Source organism: Thalassophryne amazonica, chromosome 6, assembly GCF_902500255.1.
Source record: "Thalassophryne amazonica chromosome 6, fThaAma1.1, whole genome shotgun sequence".
In the NCBI taxonomy this organism is placed as follows: domain Eukaryota; kingdom Metazoa; phylum Chordata; class Actinopteri; order Batrachoidiformes; family Batrachoididae; genus Thalassophryne; species Thalassophryne amazonica.
Window position 1 is genome coordinate 67949110 of NC_047108.1, and position 20292 is coordinate 67969401.

The window sequence follows — 20292 nt, forward strand, 5'->3', positions numbered from 1 at the left end:
TATTTTGGGTGGATTATTTAGTGATGTGTCACTGTTACTGTGTTACTGTGTCACTGTGTTGCTCTGCTGGCTGAGAAAATGACATGACAGGAAGAATTAATGGCCCTTTTTTATATAACGCTGTTCTCCTCAGAAGTTGTGAAGCATTTTTGCTATGAAGAATTTGAAAAGCACACCTCAAAGTGTCATGTCACCTGACACAAAAGTACAAAGAAAAGACATCACACCTATGATATGAGGTCTGTTTTGTCACCGGAATGTGAACAAAAAAAAAATGCTTTAAAGAGAGCTTTAAAAAAAAGTTTGCAGAGATCCAAAGGCAAAACAAGTGAGGAGGGAAAATAAGGCAAGAAAGAGTCCAAATACTTTCACACTGATTTTGACTGTTTTTGGTTGTTTGTTTGGGGAGGACACATGATATAATAATCATTCATGTAACTGGTATTATCTAGACAGATGACTTAATCAAAACAATACTATTACTTTCATGACTGTCTTTCTGTATCAGGGTAATCACATAACTGCAACAGTAAATTAATTAGTTAATCTGAATACTGCACACGTGTCAAAAGTAATTAGGTTATTCAAAGATCCTCCTTGCTAAAAATAGCCAGGCCAACAGGGGCTGCAGGTGTATTTGTTCAAATGTGAACCAGTAACAGTCACAGCGGCTGGAAACAAGTTATTAGCACCGCCAATGAAGTTGGGCAGAGGTAACGTGTTTTCACCCCTATTTGTGTTTATTTGTGTGTTTTGTGAAAAGCCTGGAGCACCCAAATGTTCATATATCGTTCTGAAATTTTTTACAGAGGATTCATACCCTGATAGGCAAGAACGGGTTCAGTTTTCAAGGTCAAAGGTCAAACTCAGGAAAAATCTTGGAAAACTGGAAAAATCCCTGTCCTTTAACATTGAACAAATTTTCCAAAAAACATAACTCTGTCAAAAAGATTGAATATCTTTCATATTTGAGATCATTACATAGGATGGTATCCTTTATCAACTGATAAAGTTTGATCTGGATGTGATCCAGATTGCAGATTTTGTTGCCCTTTAAATTGAAAATTGAAAACCCCATTTAATGTATATTTTACATTATATCTTCATTAAACATGCCCCAATCACTCATATTTGAAACTAAGGTACAGACTGGCACTCACCATCACCTGACAAAGTTTGATCCAGATCGGAGTTGGATTGTGGATTTTGTGGACATTTGAATTTTATTTGAAAAGCCTGTTTGATGTAAATTTTGCATTATATCTTCATCAAAAGTGGCTCAATCATTTCTGACAATGAGGTGCAAACTGGCACTCTCAGCGAATAGAAGAAGTTTGGTCTGCATTTGATCCATATTGTGGATTTAGCAAATATTTGATTTTAACATTGAAAGCCCTTTTGATCTACATCTTGTATTATATTTTAGTTTATGAAAAGCCATTTCTAACAGGACTTTGACCTTGAAAATTTTTTCCAGGGTAAAAATTTGTGAAATTGAAAACTAGTGTTGGTGGAGGTTTGCGCTCCACGAGTGTGATGCTCTAGTTCATATTGTGCAGCACAACAATGAATTTCTCGCAGGCATCTGTCCAACTCCCAGCATTCATCTGCTGTTTGGGAGTGGCCACATGTATGCGACAGTTTAGGTACCTCAGAAGAAATTTAAGATTTTGGCATAAGAAAAATATACAGAATGCATGTTTTTTATAATTTCAAAGTTAAAATAGACTCCAACATGCTAAAAATTAAAACAGAATTACAGAATTACTATTATCTCATTTCAAATAATGTCAAAGTTTTATTCAGTGACTTGGAAATGTTTTTGTATCAATTTACTTACTCGTCTGGAAAAGTTTTTTGTTGTTGTTTGTTTTAAAGGGTATGTGTGTCTGAGTCGATCTGCTATGTGCCAGCCTGATCCCATCAGATCTCAGAAGCTAAGTAGTGCGGGACCTGGTTAGTACTTGGATGGAGACCTCTATGGAACATCAGCGGCTGTGTATGTGTTTCTCCAGGTTACGCTGGAGTTGTGTCAGGACGGGCATCCATTGTAAAACTTGTGCCAAATGCCGATGCGGCTCTAGCTGTGTCCACTGTAGCGACCCCGAACAAAACAGGAGCAGCTGAATGGACAACAAAAAGTGTATGTGTGTGTGCATATATATATATATATATATATATAAACATTTCTATACAAAGAAGCCTGGTTTATTAATATATTTATTTTTTATGCTTTGTCATAATTTGCCCAGGAAAACAAAGATTAGCATATAACTTTAAAAAATAAATCAAATCAAATCAATTTTATTTATATAGCGCCAAATCACAACAAACAGTTGCCCCAAGGCGCTTTATATTGTAAGGCAAAAGCCATACAATAATTACAGAAAAACCCCAACAGTCAAAACAACCCCCTGTGAGCAAGCACTTGGTGACAGTGGGAAGGAAAAAACTTCCCTTTTTAACAGGAAGAAAGCTCCAGCAGAACCAGGCTCAAGGAGGGACAGTCTTCTGCTGGGACTGGTTGGGGCTGAGGGGAGAGATCAGGAAAAAGACATGCTGTGGAGAGAGCAGGATCATCACTAATGATTAAATGCACAGTGGTGCATACAGAGCAAAAAGAGGTGAATAAAAGAAACAGTGCACATGGAACCCCCCAGCAGTCTAAGTCTAAGATAAGATGGGACCTGATTATTCAAAACCTTATAGGAAGAAGAAAGAATTTAAATTCTATTCTAGAATTAACAGGATGCCAATGAAGAGAGGCCAATATGGGTGAAATATGCTCTCTCCTTCTAGTCCCTGTCAGTACTCTAGCTGCAGCATTTTGAATTAACTGAAGGCTTTTCAGGGAACCTTAGGACACCTGATAATAATGATTACAATAGTCCAGCCTAGAGGAAATAATGCATGAATTAGTTTTTCAGCATCACTCTGAGACAAGACCTTTGTAATTTAGAGATATTGCGCAAATGCAAAAAAGCAGTCCTACATATTGCTTAATATGCGCATTGAAGGACATATCCTGATCAAAAATGAACTCCAAGATTCTCACAGTAGAACTAGAGGTCAGTAAGTCAGTAAGATCTGGTTAGACACCATGTTTCTAAGATTTGTGGGGCCAAGTACAATAACTTCAGTTTTATCTGAATTAAAAGCAGGAAATTAGAGGTCATCCATGTCTTTATGTCTGTAAGACATTCCTGCAGTTTAACTAATTGGTGTGTGTCCTCTGGCTTCATGGATAGATAAAGCTGGGTATCATCTGCGTAACAATGAAATTTAAGCAATGCTTCTAATAATACGGCCTAAGGGAAGCATGTATAAAGTGAATCAAATTGGTCCTAGCACGAACCTTGTGGAACTCCATAATTAACCTTAGTCTGCGAAGAAGACTCCCCATTACATGAACAAACTGTAATCTATTAGATAAATATGATTCAAACCACCGCAGTGCAGTGCCTTTAATACCTATGGCATGCTCTAATCTCTGTAATAAAATTTTATGGTAAACAGTATCAAAAGCAGCACTGAGGTCTAACAGGACAAGCACAGAGATGAGTCCAGTCTGAGGCCATAAGATGATCATTTGTAAACTTCACTAATGCTGTTTCTGCACTATGATGAATTCTAAACCTACTGAAACTCTTCAAATAGACCATTCCTCTGCACATGATCAGTTAGCTGTTTTACAACTACCCTTTCAAGAATTTTTGAGAGAAAAGGAAGGTTGGAGATTGGCCTATAATTAGCTAAGATAGCTGGGTCAAGTGATGGCTTTTTAAGTAATGGTTTATTACGGCCACCTTAAAGCCTGTGGTACATAGCCAACTAATAAAAGATGGATTGATCATATTTAAGATCGAAGCATTAATTAATGGTAGGGCTTCCTTGAGCAGCCTGGTAGGAATGGGGTCTAATAGACATGTTGATGGTTGGAGGAAGTAACTAATGAAAATAACTCAGACAGAACAATCGGAGAGAAAGAGTCTAACCAAATACCAGCATTACTGAAGGCAGCCAAAGATAACGATATGTCTTTGGGATGGTTATGAGTAATTTTTTCTCTAATAGTTAAAATTTTATTAGCAAAGAAAGTCATGAAGTCATTACTAGTTAAAGTTAAAGGAATACTCGGCTCAATAGAGGTCTGACTCTTTGTCAGCCTGGCTACAGTGCTGAAAAGAAACCTGGGGTTGTTCTTATTTTCTTCAATTAGTGATGAGTAGTAAGATGTCCTAGCTTTACGGAGGGCTTTTTTATAGAGCAACAGACTCTTTCCAGGCTAAGTGAAGATCTTCTAAATTAGTGAGACGCCATTTCCTCTCCAACGTATGGGTTATCTGCTTTACGCTGCGAGTTTGTGAGTTATACCATGGAGTCAGGCACTTCTGATTTAAGGCTCTCTTTTTCAGAGGAGCTACAGCATCCAAAGTTGTGCTCAATGAGGATGTAAAACTATTGACGACATAATCTATCTCACTCACAGCGTTTAGGTAGCTACTCTGCACTGTGTTGGTATATGGCATTGGAGAACATAAAGAAGGAATCATATCCTTAAACCTAGTTACAGCACTTTCCAAAGACTTCTACTGTAATGAAACTTATTCCCCACTGCTGGGTAGTCCATTAAAGTAAATGTAAATGTTATTAAGAAATGATCAGACAGAAGGGGGTTTTCAGGGAATACTGTTAAGTCTTCAGTTTCCATACCATAAGTCAGAACAAGATCTAAAGTATGGTTAAAGTGGTGAGTGGACTCATTTACATTTTGAGCGAAGCCAATTGAGTCTAATAATAGATTAAATGCAGTGTTGAGGCTGTCATTCTCAGCATCTATGTGGATGTTAAAATCGCCCACTATAATTATCTTATCTGAGCTAAGCACTAAGTCAGACAAAAGGTCTGAAAATTCACAGAGAAACTCACAGTAACGACCAGGTGGACGATAGATAACAACAAATAAAACTGGATTTTGGGACTTCCAATTTGGATGGACAAGACTAAGAGTCAAGCTTTCAAATGAATTAAAGTTCTGTCTGGGTTTTTGATTAATTAATAAGCTGGAATGGAAGATTGCTGCTAATCCTCCCCCTCGGGCCCGTGCTATGAGCATTCTGACAGTTAATGTGACTCGGGGGTGTGACTCATTTAAACTAACATATTCATCCTGCTGTAACCAGGTTTCTGTAAGGCAGAATAAATCAATATGTTGATCAATTATTATATCATTTACTAACAGGGACTTAGAAGAGAGAGACCTAATGTTTAATAAACCACATTTAACTGTTTTAGGTCTGTGGTGCAGTTGAGGTGCTATATTATTTTTTTCTTTTTGAATTTTTATGCTTAAATAGATTTTTACTGGTTGTGGTGTTGTGTGGGCCGCTGAAGAGGAGGTACTGCTTGCCCACCACCACCAGAGGGCGCCCTGTCTGGAGTGCGGGCTCCAGGCACCAGAGGGCGCTGCCGCCTCACAGGAGCAGCCGGGGTGACAGCTGTCACTTATCGCCTACGACAGCTGTCACCAGTCATCTGATCAGCAGTGGTATATCAGCAAGACGACATCTCCACCTCTTTGCCGAGATATCGCTCTACCTAGGAGGTACCGTACTCAGCCGACTGTGTTGTCTTTGTTGACATTAACACTTTGTTACTTTTGTGCGTTAAATAGCAGACATTCTTCCGACGAGAGGTGGAGGTGGTTTTCCCGCCATACGGGTTGCTGGGTGCAAACGCACCCACATTTAACTGTTTTTGTTCCTCGCCAGCAGTACCAGATCCGACACGCGGAGGCAGTGGCCACCTGGGAGTTCGGGACTTGGCGGCTCCAGTATTCCCGGGGTTCTGTGGCGGAGGAAATCGTGTGGTTCCGGTTCTGCTTTGGACAGACGTCTCTTATCTTCGAGCCTGCCCACGTGACACATTTTGTGAATTGACTTGTCTATTGTTGTAATCTGTTGTGTTTGTTGTGCTTATTCACAACAGTAAAGTGTTGTTATTTGACTTCCTCCATTGTCCGTTCATTTGCGACCCCTGTTGTGGGTCCGTGTTCCTACACTTTCACAACAGTTGGTGGTCTGGGAGCAGGCACCGTGGGGATGGGGTATTGGGGGGATGGCAGGGGGAGAGAAGCTGCAGAGAGGTGTGTAAGACTACAACTCTGCTTCCTGGTCCCAACCCTGGATAGTCACGGTTTGGAGGGTTTAATAAAATTGGCCAGATTTCTAGAAATGAGAGCTGCTCCATCCAAAGCAGCAGTTTCAAATTTCCTTCAATGTTGCCTGCGCTGGCCCCCGGAAGACAATTGACTATGGTTGCTGGTGTCGCTAACTTCACATTTCTCAAAACAGAGTCGCCAATAACCAGAGTTTGTTCCTCGGCGGGTGTGTCGCCGAGTGGGGAAAAACGGTTAGAGATGTGAATGGGTTGGTGGTGTACAGGGGGCTTCTGTTTAGGACTACGCTTCCTCCTCACAGTCACCCAGCCGGCCTGCTTTCCCGGCTGCTCGGGATCTGCTGGGGGACAACTAACGGCGGCTAAGCTACCTTGGTCCGCACCAACTACAGGGGCCTGGCTAGCTGTAGGATTTTCGAAGGTGCGGAGCCGAATCTCCAATTCGCCCAGCCTGGCCTCCAAAGCTACGAATAAGCTACACTTATTACAAGTACCATTACTGCTAAAGGTACCATTCGGAAGATTCAGACGGCTTTCGTTGGCTTTTCAGTTGTGTGACTATCCGAGAAATTGTGGACAAGGTGGGCATGTCACAGCATGTCCTGTGAGGCTTCAACACGGTGGCGCTTTTACTGCGCCATCAGCTTCGTGCCGATGAATTTCACTGCAACTCTTTTCATGGCAAAATCTTCTGTCACAGTGGAATGTGCCGAAAAAGTGCTGATGTCCACCTTTTCCGCAATTTCTCGGATAGTCACACGACGGTCCCACATCACCACAGCGTTTACTTTGGAAATGATCCAGTCATTTCAGCATGTTGATGGCCGACCGGAGCGTGGCTCGCTCGCCACCGTTGTGCAGCCGTCTTTAAACCGGTTGTACCGCTCCTTAATCTGTGTGATGCCCAGAGGATCGTCACCGAAAGCCGTCTGAATAATCCGAATGGTTTCCACCTGGCTGTCGCCCAGTTTCTGGCAAAATTTGATGCAGTCACGCTGCTCCAGTCATTCCGCCATTTCCTTGCAAAGAAAAAACAACGAGAGACTACACCCATCCTCACACAAAGGCTGCTTGCAAGCAAATGACGCAATCGACAGGCGTGAAAAAACTCACTCATGCGCATGAAGGTTCAAGGTGGGCTCATCCAAGCACACGTGATTCAAATCCATCAGGTTTTTGAAAAAAATAAAAAGGTCGGATACTTTTCTAATGGACCTCGTATTTAATTTATTTCACATTGTACAGGTTTTTCATCAACATGGAAGAACTTCATTTCTAAAACTTTTGTAAGAAGTCTGAATGTTTTAATTTTACAAGAAAGCACATAAAAGCTCAAAATGAATTGAGTTTTCACATCTGTATCAGTTCGTCTCCACTTGAGGCACAGAATCAGCGCTACCGGCCTTGCGTGAGCACAGTTCTGTTGTTCATGATTCATGAGTTTGGACGGTCTTTCTCTCCTTTGGTTTGGTTTCCATGGACAGACAAGTCTACAGTGGGGCGACGCCTTCCATCCGTCACCTCCTGGTGTCCTTCCCATCCTGCTCTCTGTGGACCCACACGGTGGTGGACGAGCGGTTGATAGCGTGGCCTGTAGCCGTACGCTCTCAGGTGGTAGGTGTAGTACTCCAGCGTGTACATCAGTTCTGCTTCTACATAGTGAAAGGATACTGCCAAATCTGAACAGCATTGTGGACCCTGAGGGACAATGACACACAGTTACGGCGCCAACTAACGACTCATTTCATACATCAATCGAACAGCTTTAGCAATGAGTGCATGATAGTATAGACACAGTTACTTAGTATAGACACAATCACTTCATCATGCTAACAAATACAGAACGGTACACTTTTTTTTCAAATGGGAAATTTAAAAGTAAATGTGGCTTTAATTTTACAAAGTACAAAGACTGATAATGTTGTTGGCACAAAGACCCCAACAATCAAAATAAGTCCCTTTGACTACTCTTGACCCAATTTTTATGCTGGATGGAAATCGTGGTAGGGGTGTGGTTTGAACTGGGAACCTTCTGCATCGAAATCAAGTGCACCAACCACTTGGCCCTAACAATAATGAATCAACAATAATGAATCCATTTATACTAAATAAACCCCCTCCCCTCTTCTTTTTTTGCAAATCCCACGGTGGTGTACGTGGTCTGTTAGAAAAGTATCCGACCTTTTTATTTTTTCAAAAACCATATGGATTTGAATCACGTGTGATTGCATCAGCCAAGCTTGAACCTTTGTGCGCATGCGTGAGTTTTTTCACACCTGTCGGTTGCGTCATTCGCCTGTGAGCAGGCTTTGTGTGAGCACTGGTCCACCCCTCTCGTCGGATTTTTATTGCAAATAAATGTCTGAACGATTTGGAGCTTTGCTGCATCAATTTTTTTCCAGAAACTGTGAGAGACCTCCAGGTGGACACCGTTCGGAAAATTAATATGGCTTTCAGGGACGATTTTATGGGGATTATACAGATTAAGGAGTGTTACTGCCGCTTTAAGGACGGCCCACAACTGCTGAGAGCGCGCCGTGCTCCGAGCGCCGATCGACATTGCACCATGCGGCTCCACCGCGACGCGTGGTACTCCTCCGCACATCTGTCTTAATGTGCTGAAAAAGTGCTGATGTCCACGTCTTTTCACAATTCCTGTGCTAGTCAGACGACATACCGGATCAAGACAGCGTCCAGTTTAGAAATGAACGGCACATTCCACTGTTACAGGAGTGTTTGTCATGGAAAGAGGAGCAAAGCAACGCCGTGATGAAGCCTTCCAGGACATGTTGGGGCATGTCCAGCTCATGCACAATCACAATCGGATAATCACATGACTGAAAAGCAACCGGAATCCATCTGAAAGCCATCTCAAAGCCGTCCTGTGAGACCAACACCGAGGTGGTTTTGTCCCGCATAATGAACGGCTCCGTGGCGCGTCCCTCCACTTTTCTTTCCATGAAAAAAACTCCTGTAACAGTGGAATGTGCCGAAAAAGTGCTGACATCCACGCCTTCTGCCTTTTTGTGAAAGTCAGACGAGGTCCCGGATCAACAAAGCCTTCACATTGGAAATGATCTGGTTGTTTCAGCGGGGTCTGAGCATGTCGATCGGCGCTGGGAGCACGCCACGCTCTCAGCAGTTGTGGGCCATCCTTAAAGCGGCAGTAACACTCCTTAATCTGTATAATCCCCATAAAATTGTCCCTGAAAGCCATATTAATTTTCCGAACGGTGTCCACATGGAGGTCTCTCACAGTTTCTGGAAAGAAATTGATGCAGCAAAGCTCCAAATCATTCAGACATTTATTCGCAATAAAAAAACGACGAGCGGGTGGACCAGTGCTCACACAAAGCCTGCTCACAGGCAAATGACGCAACCGACAGGCGTGAAAAAACTCACGCATGCGCACGAAGGTTCAAGCTTGTCTGATGCAATCACACGTGATTCAAATCCATATGGTTTTTGAAAAAAATCAAAAGGTCCGATACTTTTCTAACAGACCTCGTATGTTGTATTAAAAATAGCATGTAGTATAGCACCTCTAATGTTTTTTGTACTCTATCACTTGTTTATCTTCAACATACAGTGACAGCTCTGAAACCAACATTTCCATTTGTACTCTGCGATAAGGAACAAAATTACTTTTGTATTAAACTGTTTTTCAACAAATCTTTTGCTGCTGCACTCACAGTCTGACAGGATCAGCAAATTACCTGTCTCATTTTAATGACAAAACACAAATCAGTTGCATTATCAGCAACAAATTGACCAATTTACCTTTTGTTGACAGGACAATGTTCCTGCTGCAATTGTTCACTTTAAAAAGGGAGCTCATTGGTATTTCAATTAATTTGTTCTACAAAAGGGTCACGCACACAATTTGAATGGGCCAAATCATCAAATATTCTTTTGTGTAGTTATTACAGTATATCCCTCTGATGTGCAGTTCACAGCAACATCAACATGTTTTATTCAACATATACTGCCTACATATTACATTTCATTACCTCTGCAGAGTACATAACGTATTCAGCCCCATTTGTTCGTCTACTTGGTTGTTTGGTGGTACAAGTCACAAACACAACTAGATTTCATTGTAATTTGGTGGAGAGTTGAGACTTGGATCAAAGGAAATTTATTAGATTTTAGCCAGATGCAGATTTAAGATCAGATTTTTTTCTAGGTCTGCTTCCTGCAGTTTAGCAGCTGCTCTGACTTCTTAGCTTGGTCCTGACTAGAATCACAGAGGAAGTACAGTGTCCAGAGTCCAACGCTGGCAAGAATAATCTCCTGTGGGTGACCTTACTGGACTGTAGCTCAGTGAAACAGAGTTTCCATTTTCATAAACTGCCATGATCTATAAACCAAACTGCAACAAATTGTAGTTCATCACAGTTCACGGCCATGTGGCTTGAAAAGTACCTCTCCCACCACGTAGTCCAGAAACAGATAATACACTGCCGTAATGTCATCGCTACATCACAAGACACAGTCATCATGACCTCATTCGAGAGCTGAAAACACTGGCAAGAATCAGCATGAACTGTGACACCAGTACAAAATCTCACAAATACGAGTAGGTTACAATGCCAGTATGGCATACAATGATGTGTAAAGCTGTTGACAAGAAGTCACTATGATGTCGCCACTGTGTTCGCATGGTAGTAGAATGTATGACAAATCTGCTAATCTGGAGACAGATTAGGAGATGTGGCATTTTACGGAAATCTTTGGAATTGTGCTGTGCACCTGCCCAGATTCCGTAGTGTGAAGTGGATGAGAGTTTAGGACACTCCCTGGACAGGACACCAGTTACTTCCCCACAAAGGCGGGTCCCCATATACAACTGGATAAATGAGACAATGCAGATGAAGTGTTTTGTCCAAGGACACATGCATGTAGCACGAGCAGGATTTGAAGCCAGGTCTACAGATAGGCAATTAGCTCTTCATAAACTAAGCTACCTGCTCTGTTTATAGATGGCTCAAAATATGCTAAACCGTTATTTTACACCTGAGGTACTTCATGAATGTGTTTATTAAATATGGATTGTTGAATAGAAATGTTTGTTATTGTTAACACTAATGTAACTAATGTATATATAGTATGCATAATTTGAGTGTATTTCGTTGCTCATAAAATAAAGAAAAATTGAAAAGAAGTTTGGAAAATCCACTTTTTTTCATCACATATTATAACACGATTGGACCTCACTTTTTCAACCAGGTCATACTTTTTCAAACCAACCTCAAGGCAATTGCATTGTGCGTTAGTCAACAGAAAACCCATGAAATGAAAAATTAAAAGTAAATAAAAGGCCCTTGAGTCAATTTTAAGTACAAAAAAATTAAATTAAAAATGACCCTTGCGGATGTTACGCCGTCTGTCAAAACGAAGTGGGAGATATAGATGGTTAAAGGTCGCATAAACTATAGCTAACATTTACACTTAGATGGGCATTCTACTTTGAAATATGTATTCTCCGATATACATCGTCAATTTGTATAAAAGATACGCGTATTAAGAAATTATAACAAGTTGAAAACAACCTGAGAATTGTCCGTCAAAATTAACATCCGCAAGGGTCCATACTCTTATTAATTTCACTTTTCCATAATGGAAAAGTGAAATTTTTTAAGTTAATAGTTAATGAGTTATCTTGAGCTTTGTGGTTTATGAAAGAAATATGTGTACTACAATTTCAAACTAGTTTGCAATAAAAACATGTAACTTGAAAAACTGACCTTTGTGTTACACTCTCATAACAGTTTAGCATATTGTGAGCCAGATATAAGGTACATTATGTATTCTTATGAAAAATGGACAATGATTATGAAGAACAGCTGCAGCATGCTGTCAGGCAGAGGAAGAATGCCTGACAGCATATTGGACGTTTCTGGGTGGTGTCCGTTGGGCTTTGAGTTGCATGGCATTTTTCCCCTTATGTATTGCCACAGATATTCATGATACCCCAGCAAAATGTAAACAAGATGTATTTTTCCCAACATGACACAATATGTCAAGGGAATAGAAAATTCTTTGAAAATTGAAAATTTTGGGAAAAAAAATAGAATTTTGAAACATGGTATGTCTCACAGTGTTGCACAACACAAACATACATTTCAAAATGCTCAATATCAACACAGTCTTAGATCAGGCTAGTTAAGTGCGGTGCTTGAGGTGGAAACCCCCACTTATCTTTGATTCCATCACATAAAGTGGATGAGAGACTACGGCTCCGCCTGGACGGGGGCCAGTCCAACGCTGGTTCTTTCCCCAGCCAAGGTGGTAGACAGACGATGCAGAATAAGTATCTTGTCCAAGGACACATACAGGTAATGAGCAGAATTCAAACCCTGGTCCACAGATTGTCAGGCCAGCTCCTTATCAACTACATTCCCTGCTATTGTATGTATCCATGTCTGTGAAAAGCATTCACGTTGACCATAACAGGCCAACAAAAGGGCCATCATAACTTTCAGTTTATCATTTGTAATACGTTTATGTACATTACTTCACATAATCACCACCAGGGGGCATTTCAATGCTGTAGAATGTACATCACTACACACCCATAGGGTTTCATTCTACATGTGGTTGCATAATGTTATATAGATTTTCTGAATTTTTGTGCATCATTCATTAGGTCTGTGGTTCAGTGTCATGGAGCTCGTATCATCTGCTACCCTGCAACCCCTTATATCAGTGGTCTCCAAACTATTCCAGAAAGGGCCGAGAGGGTGCAGGTTTTCTTTGCAGCCACTGACTCCAGCAGGTGATTTCACTGATGAACTCATCCCACCTGGTCCAAGTGATGTTAATCAGTGAAATCACCTGCTGAAGTCAATGGCTGAAAAGAAAACCTGCACCCTCTCGGCCCTTTCTGGAATAGTTTGGATACCACTGCCTTATATCATGTGCTATGATAAGTATGTCATGTATATTAAGTTATTTATTTGCCAGCAGGGGGCATTCATGTCATGCAAAAGTTGTTGTCCATTCGGCTGCTCCCTTTTTTGTTCGGGGTCGCCACAGCAGATAGAGCCAGATCCGCACTGGTATTTGGCAAGTTTTACGCCGGATGCCCTTGCTGACGCAACTCCAATTTTACCTGGAGAAACACACAGTCGCTGGTGTTCCAAAGAGGTCTCCCATCCAAGTACTAACCAGATGATGCACTGGTTAGCTTCTGAGATCTGATGGGCTCAGGATTACACAGAGCAGATCGGCTGCGCCATGTCATGCAAAAGTACAGATATGAAATCTCAACCCATTACACCTTGGAATCCAGGGACTTCTCTACAAACCTGGACTGCAGCAATCGCATGTCTACGCAATCTCACACCTGGTCATCACCCAGATACACAGGTAGGGAAATAATAATTGTCACTTTCAGTATACACTAACTGTTAAAAATTTTACAACTAAAAGTGTGTCTTCATAACCCAACTTTCTGATTCTGAACAAGCCAATGATAATTAAGAGTCTTTCTTATCCTGGGACATTCTGAAAGACTTTGTATTTTCAGGAATGGTGAAAAGCTTTAGCTGCTTTCAGCTCAAGTTTAAAGAATTGGTAGATACCTTTTCACAACACTACACCACGACTAGTTCACAGATAAAACATACATAAAGGGACTTGCCTCCACAATTGGATAGTAACAATAGCTCCAGTACCAGAAGCTCTTGGAGAACTTTCCAGTAAGATGGTGTTCCGGCACAAACGGGTGAAAGGTTTCTCGCTGCAAAGTGTCTCTGGAGTCCCCGGCAACAACACCCACCTTTTCCAAACACTGTCCCATCGCTAGGTCCTCTACAGGAGTGCTGTGGGTGCAAACCTTGGTCCGAAAACCTTCCACAAACCTCCTGAGGGCCTCTCTGCTGAGCACATAGCCTGCCCCTCCACTCATATAGCCTTGCTTGGCATAAGGTTTGAAGCGCTTTCCAAAGTAGATGGGTTCTTCAGGGGTGTGGTTTGACAAAATCCAGCGCAGGTTGTCCACGACCACATAGGTGTCATCATCTGCTTTGAGGAACCAGTCTGCATGATTTGCATAGTGCTCAAAGACATAATGGAAGGCTCGGATTGTCTTCCAGTAAAGTTGGTCACGGCCCTCCTTCGTGCCCAAACCAACAGTGGGGAAGTCTGAGTCAGCCACAGAACTCATAAATACCACTACGTTGCAGTGCCGACTCCATGTGGACCTGACATGACGGGCCCTGGTCTGCAGGTTATATGGCCCCGTCATCACCCAGCAGAGAACACGGACCTTCTGGTACAGGCCATCTGCAACTCGGCTGTCTTCACCTGCAGAAACAAGACATGACAATATCAACCCATCTGTACTGTACCATTTCTCCAGTAGTTCATTACACGTTCTTCTTTTAGTGGAGCAGGTAAGTATGTCTTTGGCCAGAATTGTTCACTTGGTGATACGAGCATCAGACTTGACATGAATAGTCTTCATAAATCAGTGTTTGAGTAAAAAGTGCTGGCCACTTGAAAATCCAATATGGCGGCCAGGTAGGGGTCAAAATTTAAAAATGTTCTAATCATATTAAAAAGTATAACACATCATTTGTCCGATCATAAATATTCCAAAAAGGTATAGTTTGGACTATCTATGACTGAATGTTATGGAGTTATGGGTTAAAAACAGCAAGAATGGTGACAAAGGTCAGTTTCAGTTTGTACAGGGGTCAAAAGTTAGTGGTGCAAATTACTGGTTGAACTAGTAGGATTTAATAAATGGAATAGTTTTGACTGTGTTGAATCTTTGTGAGCAGACACAAATGTGGTATTTTTACCCCCGTGTAATTCTTCATTGACCCCTACCTGGTAATCCGTGTGTGCTACATTTAAGATGTGTGGAATTTAACAAACGCAAATACAATAACGTCTATAAACCCAGAGAATATATTCACGAGAGTTTAAGGCACTAGTGTTTAATGCTGTTGTCCGTGGACCCTGAACAGAGTGTCTGAAATGCATTTGTCGTGTCGTGAACGTACTGCGATTACCCTATCCTACCCATAATGCACTGCTGGGCACAGCATGTGTTCACTAAAACCTTAAAAATTTGTGCATTATTTTAAAACTAAAACATATATCTGATATTTTCACTTAAACATAAAACTTCAGATGTGACAGTAATTTTAAATAACTTGTCCGAAATTAGTTGGGTTAAAATTTGAACCATAAGTTAAAAATGTATGCCTCTGGATGACTTGGGTGATATTGCCAGCATATCAATATGGTGTTAAAAGAAATTTTTTTATTTTTTGTGACTGGTTCTCCTTTGCCTGCAGAGGATAGAGCAGTTTCTAATAGAAGCAGCTCTTTTCTGTTTGCAGAGGGTAGAACTATACATCTGTTAGGAAACTTTTAACAGGCAGTTGCTCAATGATTTTAAATTTTAAAAATGTCTGTCGCTGTTCAGCTTTGTTTACTATGTTATCGGTCTAAAAGTTATCGGACAAGAATTTATCGGAAGATAATTAGTCCGATAATGGTTTTTAAAGTTATCTAAAAAGATAATATGATAATGAAAACATTATCTTCAATAATTATCTGTTATTGGAACTGTGCCCACCACTGTCCAAGGTGGATCTACATATGTTGATTTGGCACAATTTTTACACTGGATGCCCTTCCTGATGCAACTCCACATTACATGGAGAATGTGGAAGGGGTGGGGTTTGAACCTGGAGCCTTCTGCACTGAAGCCAAACACACGAACCACCACCCCTGCTATTATGATGATTAACAGTAAATATCACTTTTAATTGTAATAAAATCATCACCTTTGCAGCCATTTTTCTTTAGTCTAGGAATGGATACATGAACATTTACGAAACACTTATGTTGTCTTGGACTTCATTTACCTCAATTATTAAGAAATGCCAAAGAGTATGATATTCAGTATGCCTGGGGTAAACATTTCTTCAAAACTGAATGACTGTACATGAATACCCATGATAACTCTAAATGAATTATAGGCATCTGAGGCTGTGAATGGAGACACTAGTGATAGTACAACTTTTGCCTGTTGCCTTCAAAGATGTGCACAATGTTTAAAAGGAAGACAGGAAGTAAACTCAATACGAAACTACACAATTATCCACTGACATCTCAAAGTGACTAGAAAGGGAGAAGGAGATCAGAAGATTTTAGTGTAACCTGAACAACTCATCTGAAGTCAATAAAACACAGGTGTACTGAGTGGGGCATGAGGCTGATGACATGCTAAGAGGCTTTGATTGCAGCAAGAGAATATTTTAATGTGTAATACAATGAAAAAAAGAAAAAAAAAAGATGGTTAATGGACACCAGCACATCTGTAGCACCATGGGTTCTGCAAGGCAGCCACCCAGGCTTCTGTGGCTATGACTAGACAAACTGTGCATGTTTCAAATTTTGTCTGTTACAGCAGCAGGTATACGACTTCATGGTGGAATGGCAGAGAAGGATTTTCCGAAAAATAAAGAAGGCATATGGGCAACTATAGCTATAGACGTGACCTTCTTTTGAGTGATGGAAATACATGCTCAGCTCGTGAATTATCCACTAACACGGTCAACCAAGTGGCACAGACACAACAGGGACTTTGGGTGCACAGTTGTTAGCAACTGTGGCACCTCCAACAGTGACGCTCACCATCAAACCTCTGGTACCCACTAATGTTAATTTTGTCAACTGTGTTTTTATTTAGTGTTAGTCGTGTCAAATGTCCTTTTTATTTTCAGCCATATTTAGTCATTCACATACAGCTTTTTTAAAGTCAGGTTTTAGTCGACTACAAGTCTGGGCAAAAAAGTCTGCACAAAAATCTCAAATTCCTCTCAAAGAGCTCCTAACTTAGCCTAAAATTTCCTGGCAAGGAATCTTAGCCTAAGAGTGCGCCAGCAGGTGTCTGAGAGCAAGTCTGAGCAAGAAGGAGACAGAAACTCCTAGCTTAGTGCGGAGGTGGGGTTGACCCTGTTGTTGATGACGTGGTCCTGTAAGAGCTGTGATTGGTTGTCATGGAAAGGGAAGGGGAAATAAAAAAATAAATGCACTCTGTGCTCATACATATGAATGAACAGTAAAATCAACCAAAAAGTAAGCAAAATTAAATTGGAGCAATCGCCGGTCCAGTTGCTAAACCTGTAACTTCTTGTGGTGCAATGCATTATGGAAGTTCTGGGTTTTGGGGTTTTAAATGTTGCTACTGTGGTTCATGTTAGCTTAAAAATGTTGTTAGTGTTGTTGATTTATTGTATTTTTGTAGTTCAATTGGTTTAGTGAGTTAAGTGTCACCATGTTTTCACCATAAGTGAAAAGTGTATCGTGTTTGATGCCGTCCCTGTGTTGTTTTATCTAAAAAATAAGACCGCCTCCTAGTGTCAGAGTGCCAAAAAGAGTGCCAAAAAGCTTTCTCTTTATTTCACGCAGTCCACCACAAAATGAATTGTTACACAGCTTGAAGATGTTTGAACATCTCATTCACATGCCAATTATCTACATAGTGTGTGAGTGCGTGTTTATTAATAAGTTCAATGTAAGTACAAAATATAATTGTAAATACGTTAAAACTGCATGCATGACACAAGAAAGTGAAAAAACTTATTTCCATTGCTGTCCTTTTAAAAACCAAATGACAAAATAGAAGTAATAAAAAATAAAATATCAATAATACTGATAATAATAATAATGATAATATAATGTGTGCATATGATAACAAGAACCTAAACAATTTATAAATACATCAAGACAGTAAATTAACATAAAATAATTTCGTAGATCAAGCAGGTAGTGTGTTACTGACTCACTGTCATCCTACATACGGAGAATGTCTCTGTTTCCTCTGTCTTTTCCACCAGCTTGTCTGCTTAAGACACTCTTAGGCTTCTTAAAAGTCCTCCTCACTACTCTTACCAGTTTGGCACCTTAGGAGCCCTCTTAAGGCATAAGATGCTTTGCGGACAACTTTCAGCTTACCAAGGGAAAATTCTAAGAATTCGAGAAATTCTAAAAACTTTCTTAGAATAATATCACTAGAAGCTATTTTTAGCCTTAGGCTGCTTTTTGTATACGGGCCCTGGTTATTTTAGTCTAGTTTTAGTCAAAATAGAATGCAATGTATTTTAGCTTCATTTCAGTCAAGACATTTTAGTCTTTGATTTAAAAAAAGGAGATTATTTCTGATAACCATTTCAGTTAATGTGGTGTTTCACAAACCTGAAATAAATTTTATAGTGACCTAACAAAATATACTTGTTGAATGATTGAAGGTTTGTGGTGTTTTTCTCCAAAATTTTAAATCCACAAGTCTTCCCGTCAGATACAATTAGACATTTAGTTTTCAGTCAGTCTCATGATATTTAAAAGGGGCCCAGATGTCAAGTCTTTCCTGCTATAAGATCTGCTCGCTCCATGTAGCTGTGTTGCAGCCACAAGGTGACAGCAGTAGTTCAGGAAATGCAGCTGTCTAACTGGGTGGCTTTTAGTCTAGTCTTTTTTCCGTCAACAATAATGCATGTCAGTATTGACTTCGTCAGTGTAGAACACTGATGCAGTCTTGTCTTAGTCCTGAATGAAATGATTGCTGACGAATATATTTTGATTCATCTGACAAAACTAACAAGTATCCACTGACATCTCAAAGCCACTAGAATGGGAGAAGTAGATCAGAAGATTTGAGTGTAACCTGAACAACTCATCTGAAGCCAATCAAACACTGGTGTACTGAGTGCGGCATGAGGCTGATAACATGCTAAGAGGCTTTGATTTAACAAGCAAGCCGTGGCAGTGGTATGAAGCAGTCAAAAAGATTTGATGTACACTTTGTCCCAGAGAAGAACTTCTATATGAACCGGCCAAGTTTAACAAACGAGTCCAGCAGTCTGCAGATCCAGTGGACTGACGGAGAGCTACGAGAATGGAAATTTAGATGATGAACTTTTGAGAGACACACTGGTAAGCAGGTCTTAAATATTCATCACTGTTATAGAAGATGCAGCTTCACAGAGGCCTAACCTCACAAAAGCTATAACAATGACTCAACAGTCCGAAGAAATCAAGTCTGACCTGAGAGGAGACATGAATGACAGTATAGACAATATGGATGCTGTGCAATCCAAGAGAGGGAAACACTACAAACATAAAATGAAGGAACAGATACTAGAACAAACAAAAACTAGGAGGGGGGGGGGGATAAAGAAAAAACTGTGCAGAGCAAAACGGAGCATAAAACATGTCCAAAATGTGGAAAATCACTTGCCCAATCCAGCATTCCGGTGCCCCAGGCAAGAGTGTCGCGTAAAAGACAGACGTAAAAGACAGATGTAAAAGAAGAAATTTGAGGAAAACAGGTCGATGTTCCAGCACAGTGAATGAGGTTGCTGAGGACAATAATGAACTGCTTGTATGAGAGCTGGTTTCTGGTGAAGAGCCATGGATGGCCAAGAGCAACATAAAAGGCACCAAAGTCATCTTTACGATAGATACCAGGGTCAAATGTTGCAGCTGTTTAAGAATATTCAGATAGACTGAAAGCTAGATGAAGTCCAGAAACCTCTCTATGGTCCTGATGGAGTAGAACTGTTTGTCTTGGGGTCAGCTCCAGATTAGAAACTCTCTCTTATACAGAGAAGCAACCATAGTGCGAGATCTGCAGGTGGTGCTACTGAGAAAACCAGATTCAGTCCTCATTGAGCCACTGCAGTCTGCATTTAGAACGTATCATTCCACAGAGACGGCTCTCACTAAAGTGGTAAATGATCTTCTGCTTGCGATGGATTCAGACATCACTATGGTTCTGGTGCTGTTAGATCTTAGTGCTGTGTTTGATACAGTGGATCACCGTATTCTACTTTATAGGCTGGAGAATCATTTTGGGATTGCTGGGAATGTCCTTGCATGGTCGACATCATACCTAACCAGTCGCTCTCATTCAATTTATTCTCATTTATATAGCACCAAATTACAACAAAGTTGCCTCAAGGCGCTTCAAACAAGTAAGGTCTAACCTTACCAACCCCTAGAGCAAGCAAACAGGTGACAGTGGTAAGGAAAAACTCTCTCTGATGATTTGAGAAAGAAACCTCAAGCAGACCAGACTCAGAGGGGCTT

General features: G+C 40.7%; 1 protein-coding gene across 1 annotated transcript in view; it reads right to left on the reverse strand.

Annotated features, from left to right (window-relative positions):
• Window positions 1-7396: 7396 nt before the first annotated feature.
• LOC117512360 (glycoprotein-N-acetylgalactosamine 3-beta-galactosyltransferase 1-A-like) overlaps window positions 7397-20292 on the reverse strand; it is a 37872-nt gene continuing 24976 nt past the window's right edge. The window contains exons 3-4 of the mRNA XM_034172393.1: window positions 13823-14487; window positions 7397-7875 (exon numbers count right to left, since the gene is read on the reverse strand). Coding sequence (XP_034028284.1) covers window positions 7612-7875; window positions 13823-14487 — 929 coding nt within the window. The 3' untranslated portion in view covers window positions 7397-7611. The remainder of the gene's footprint in view (window positions 7876-13822; window positions 14488-20292) is intronic.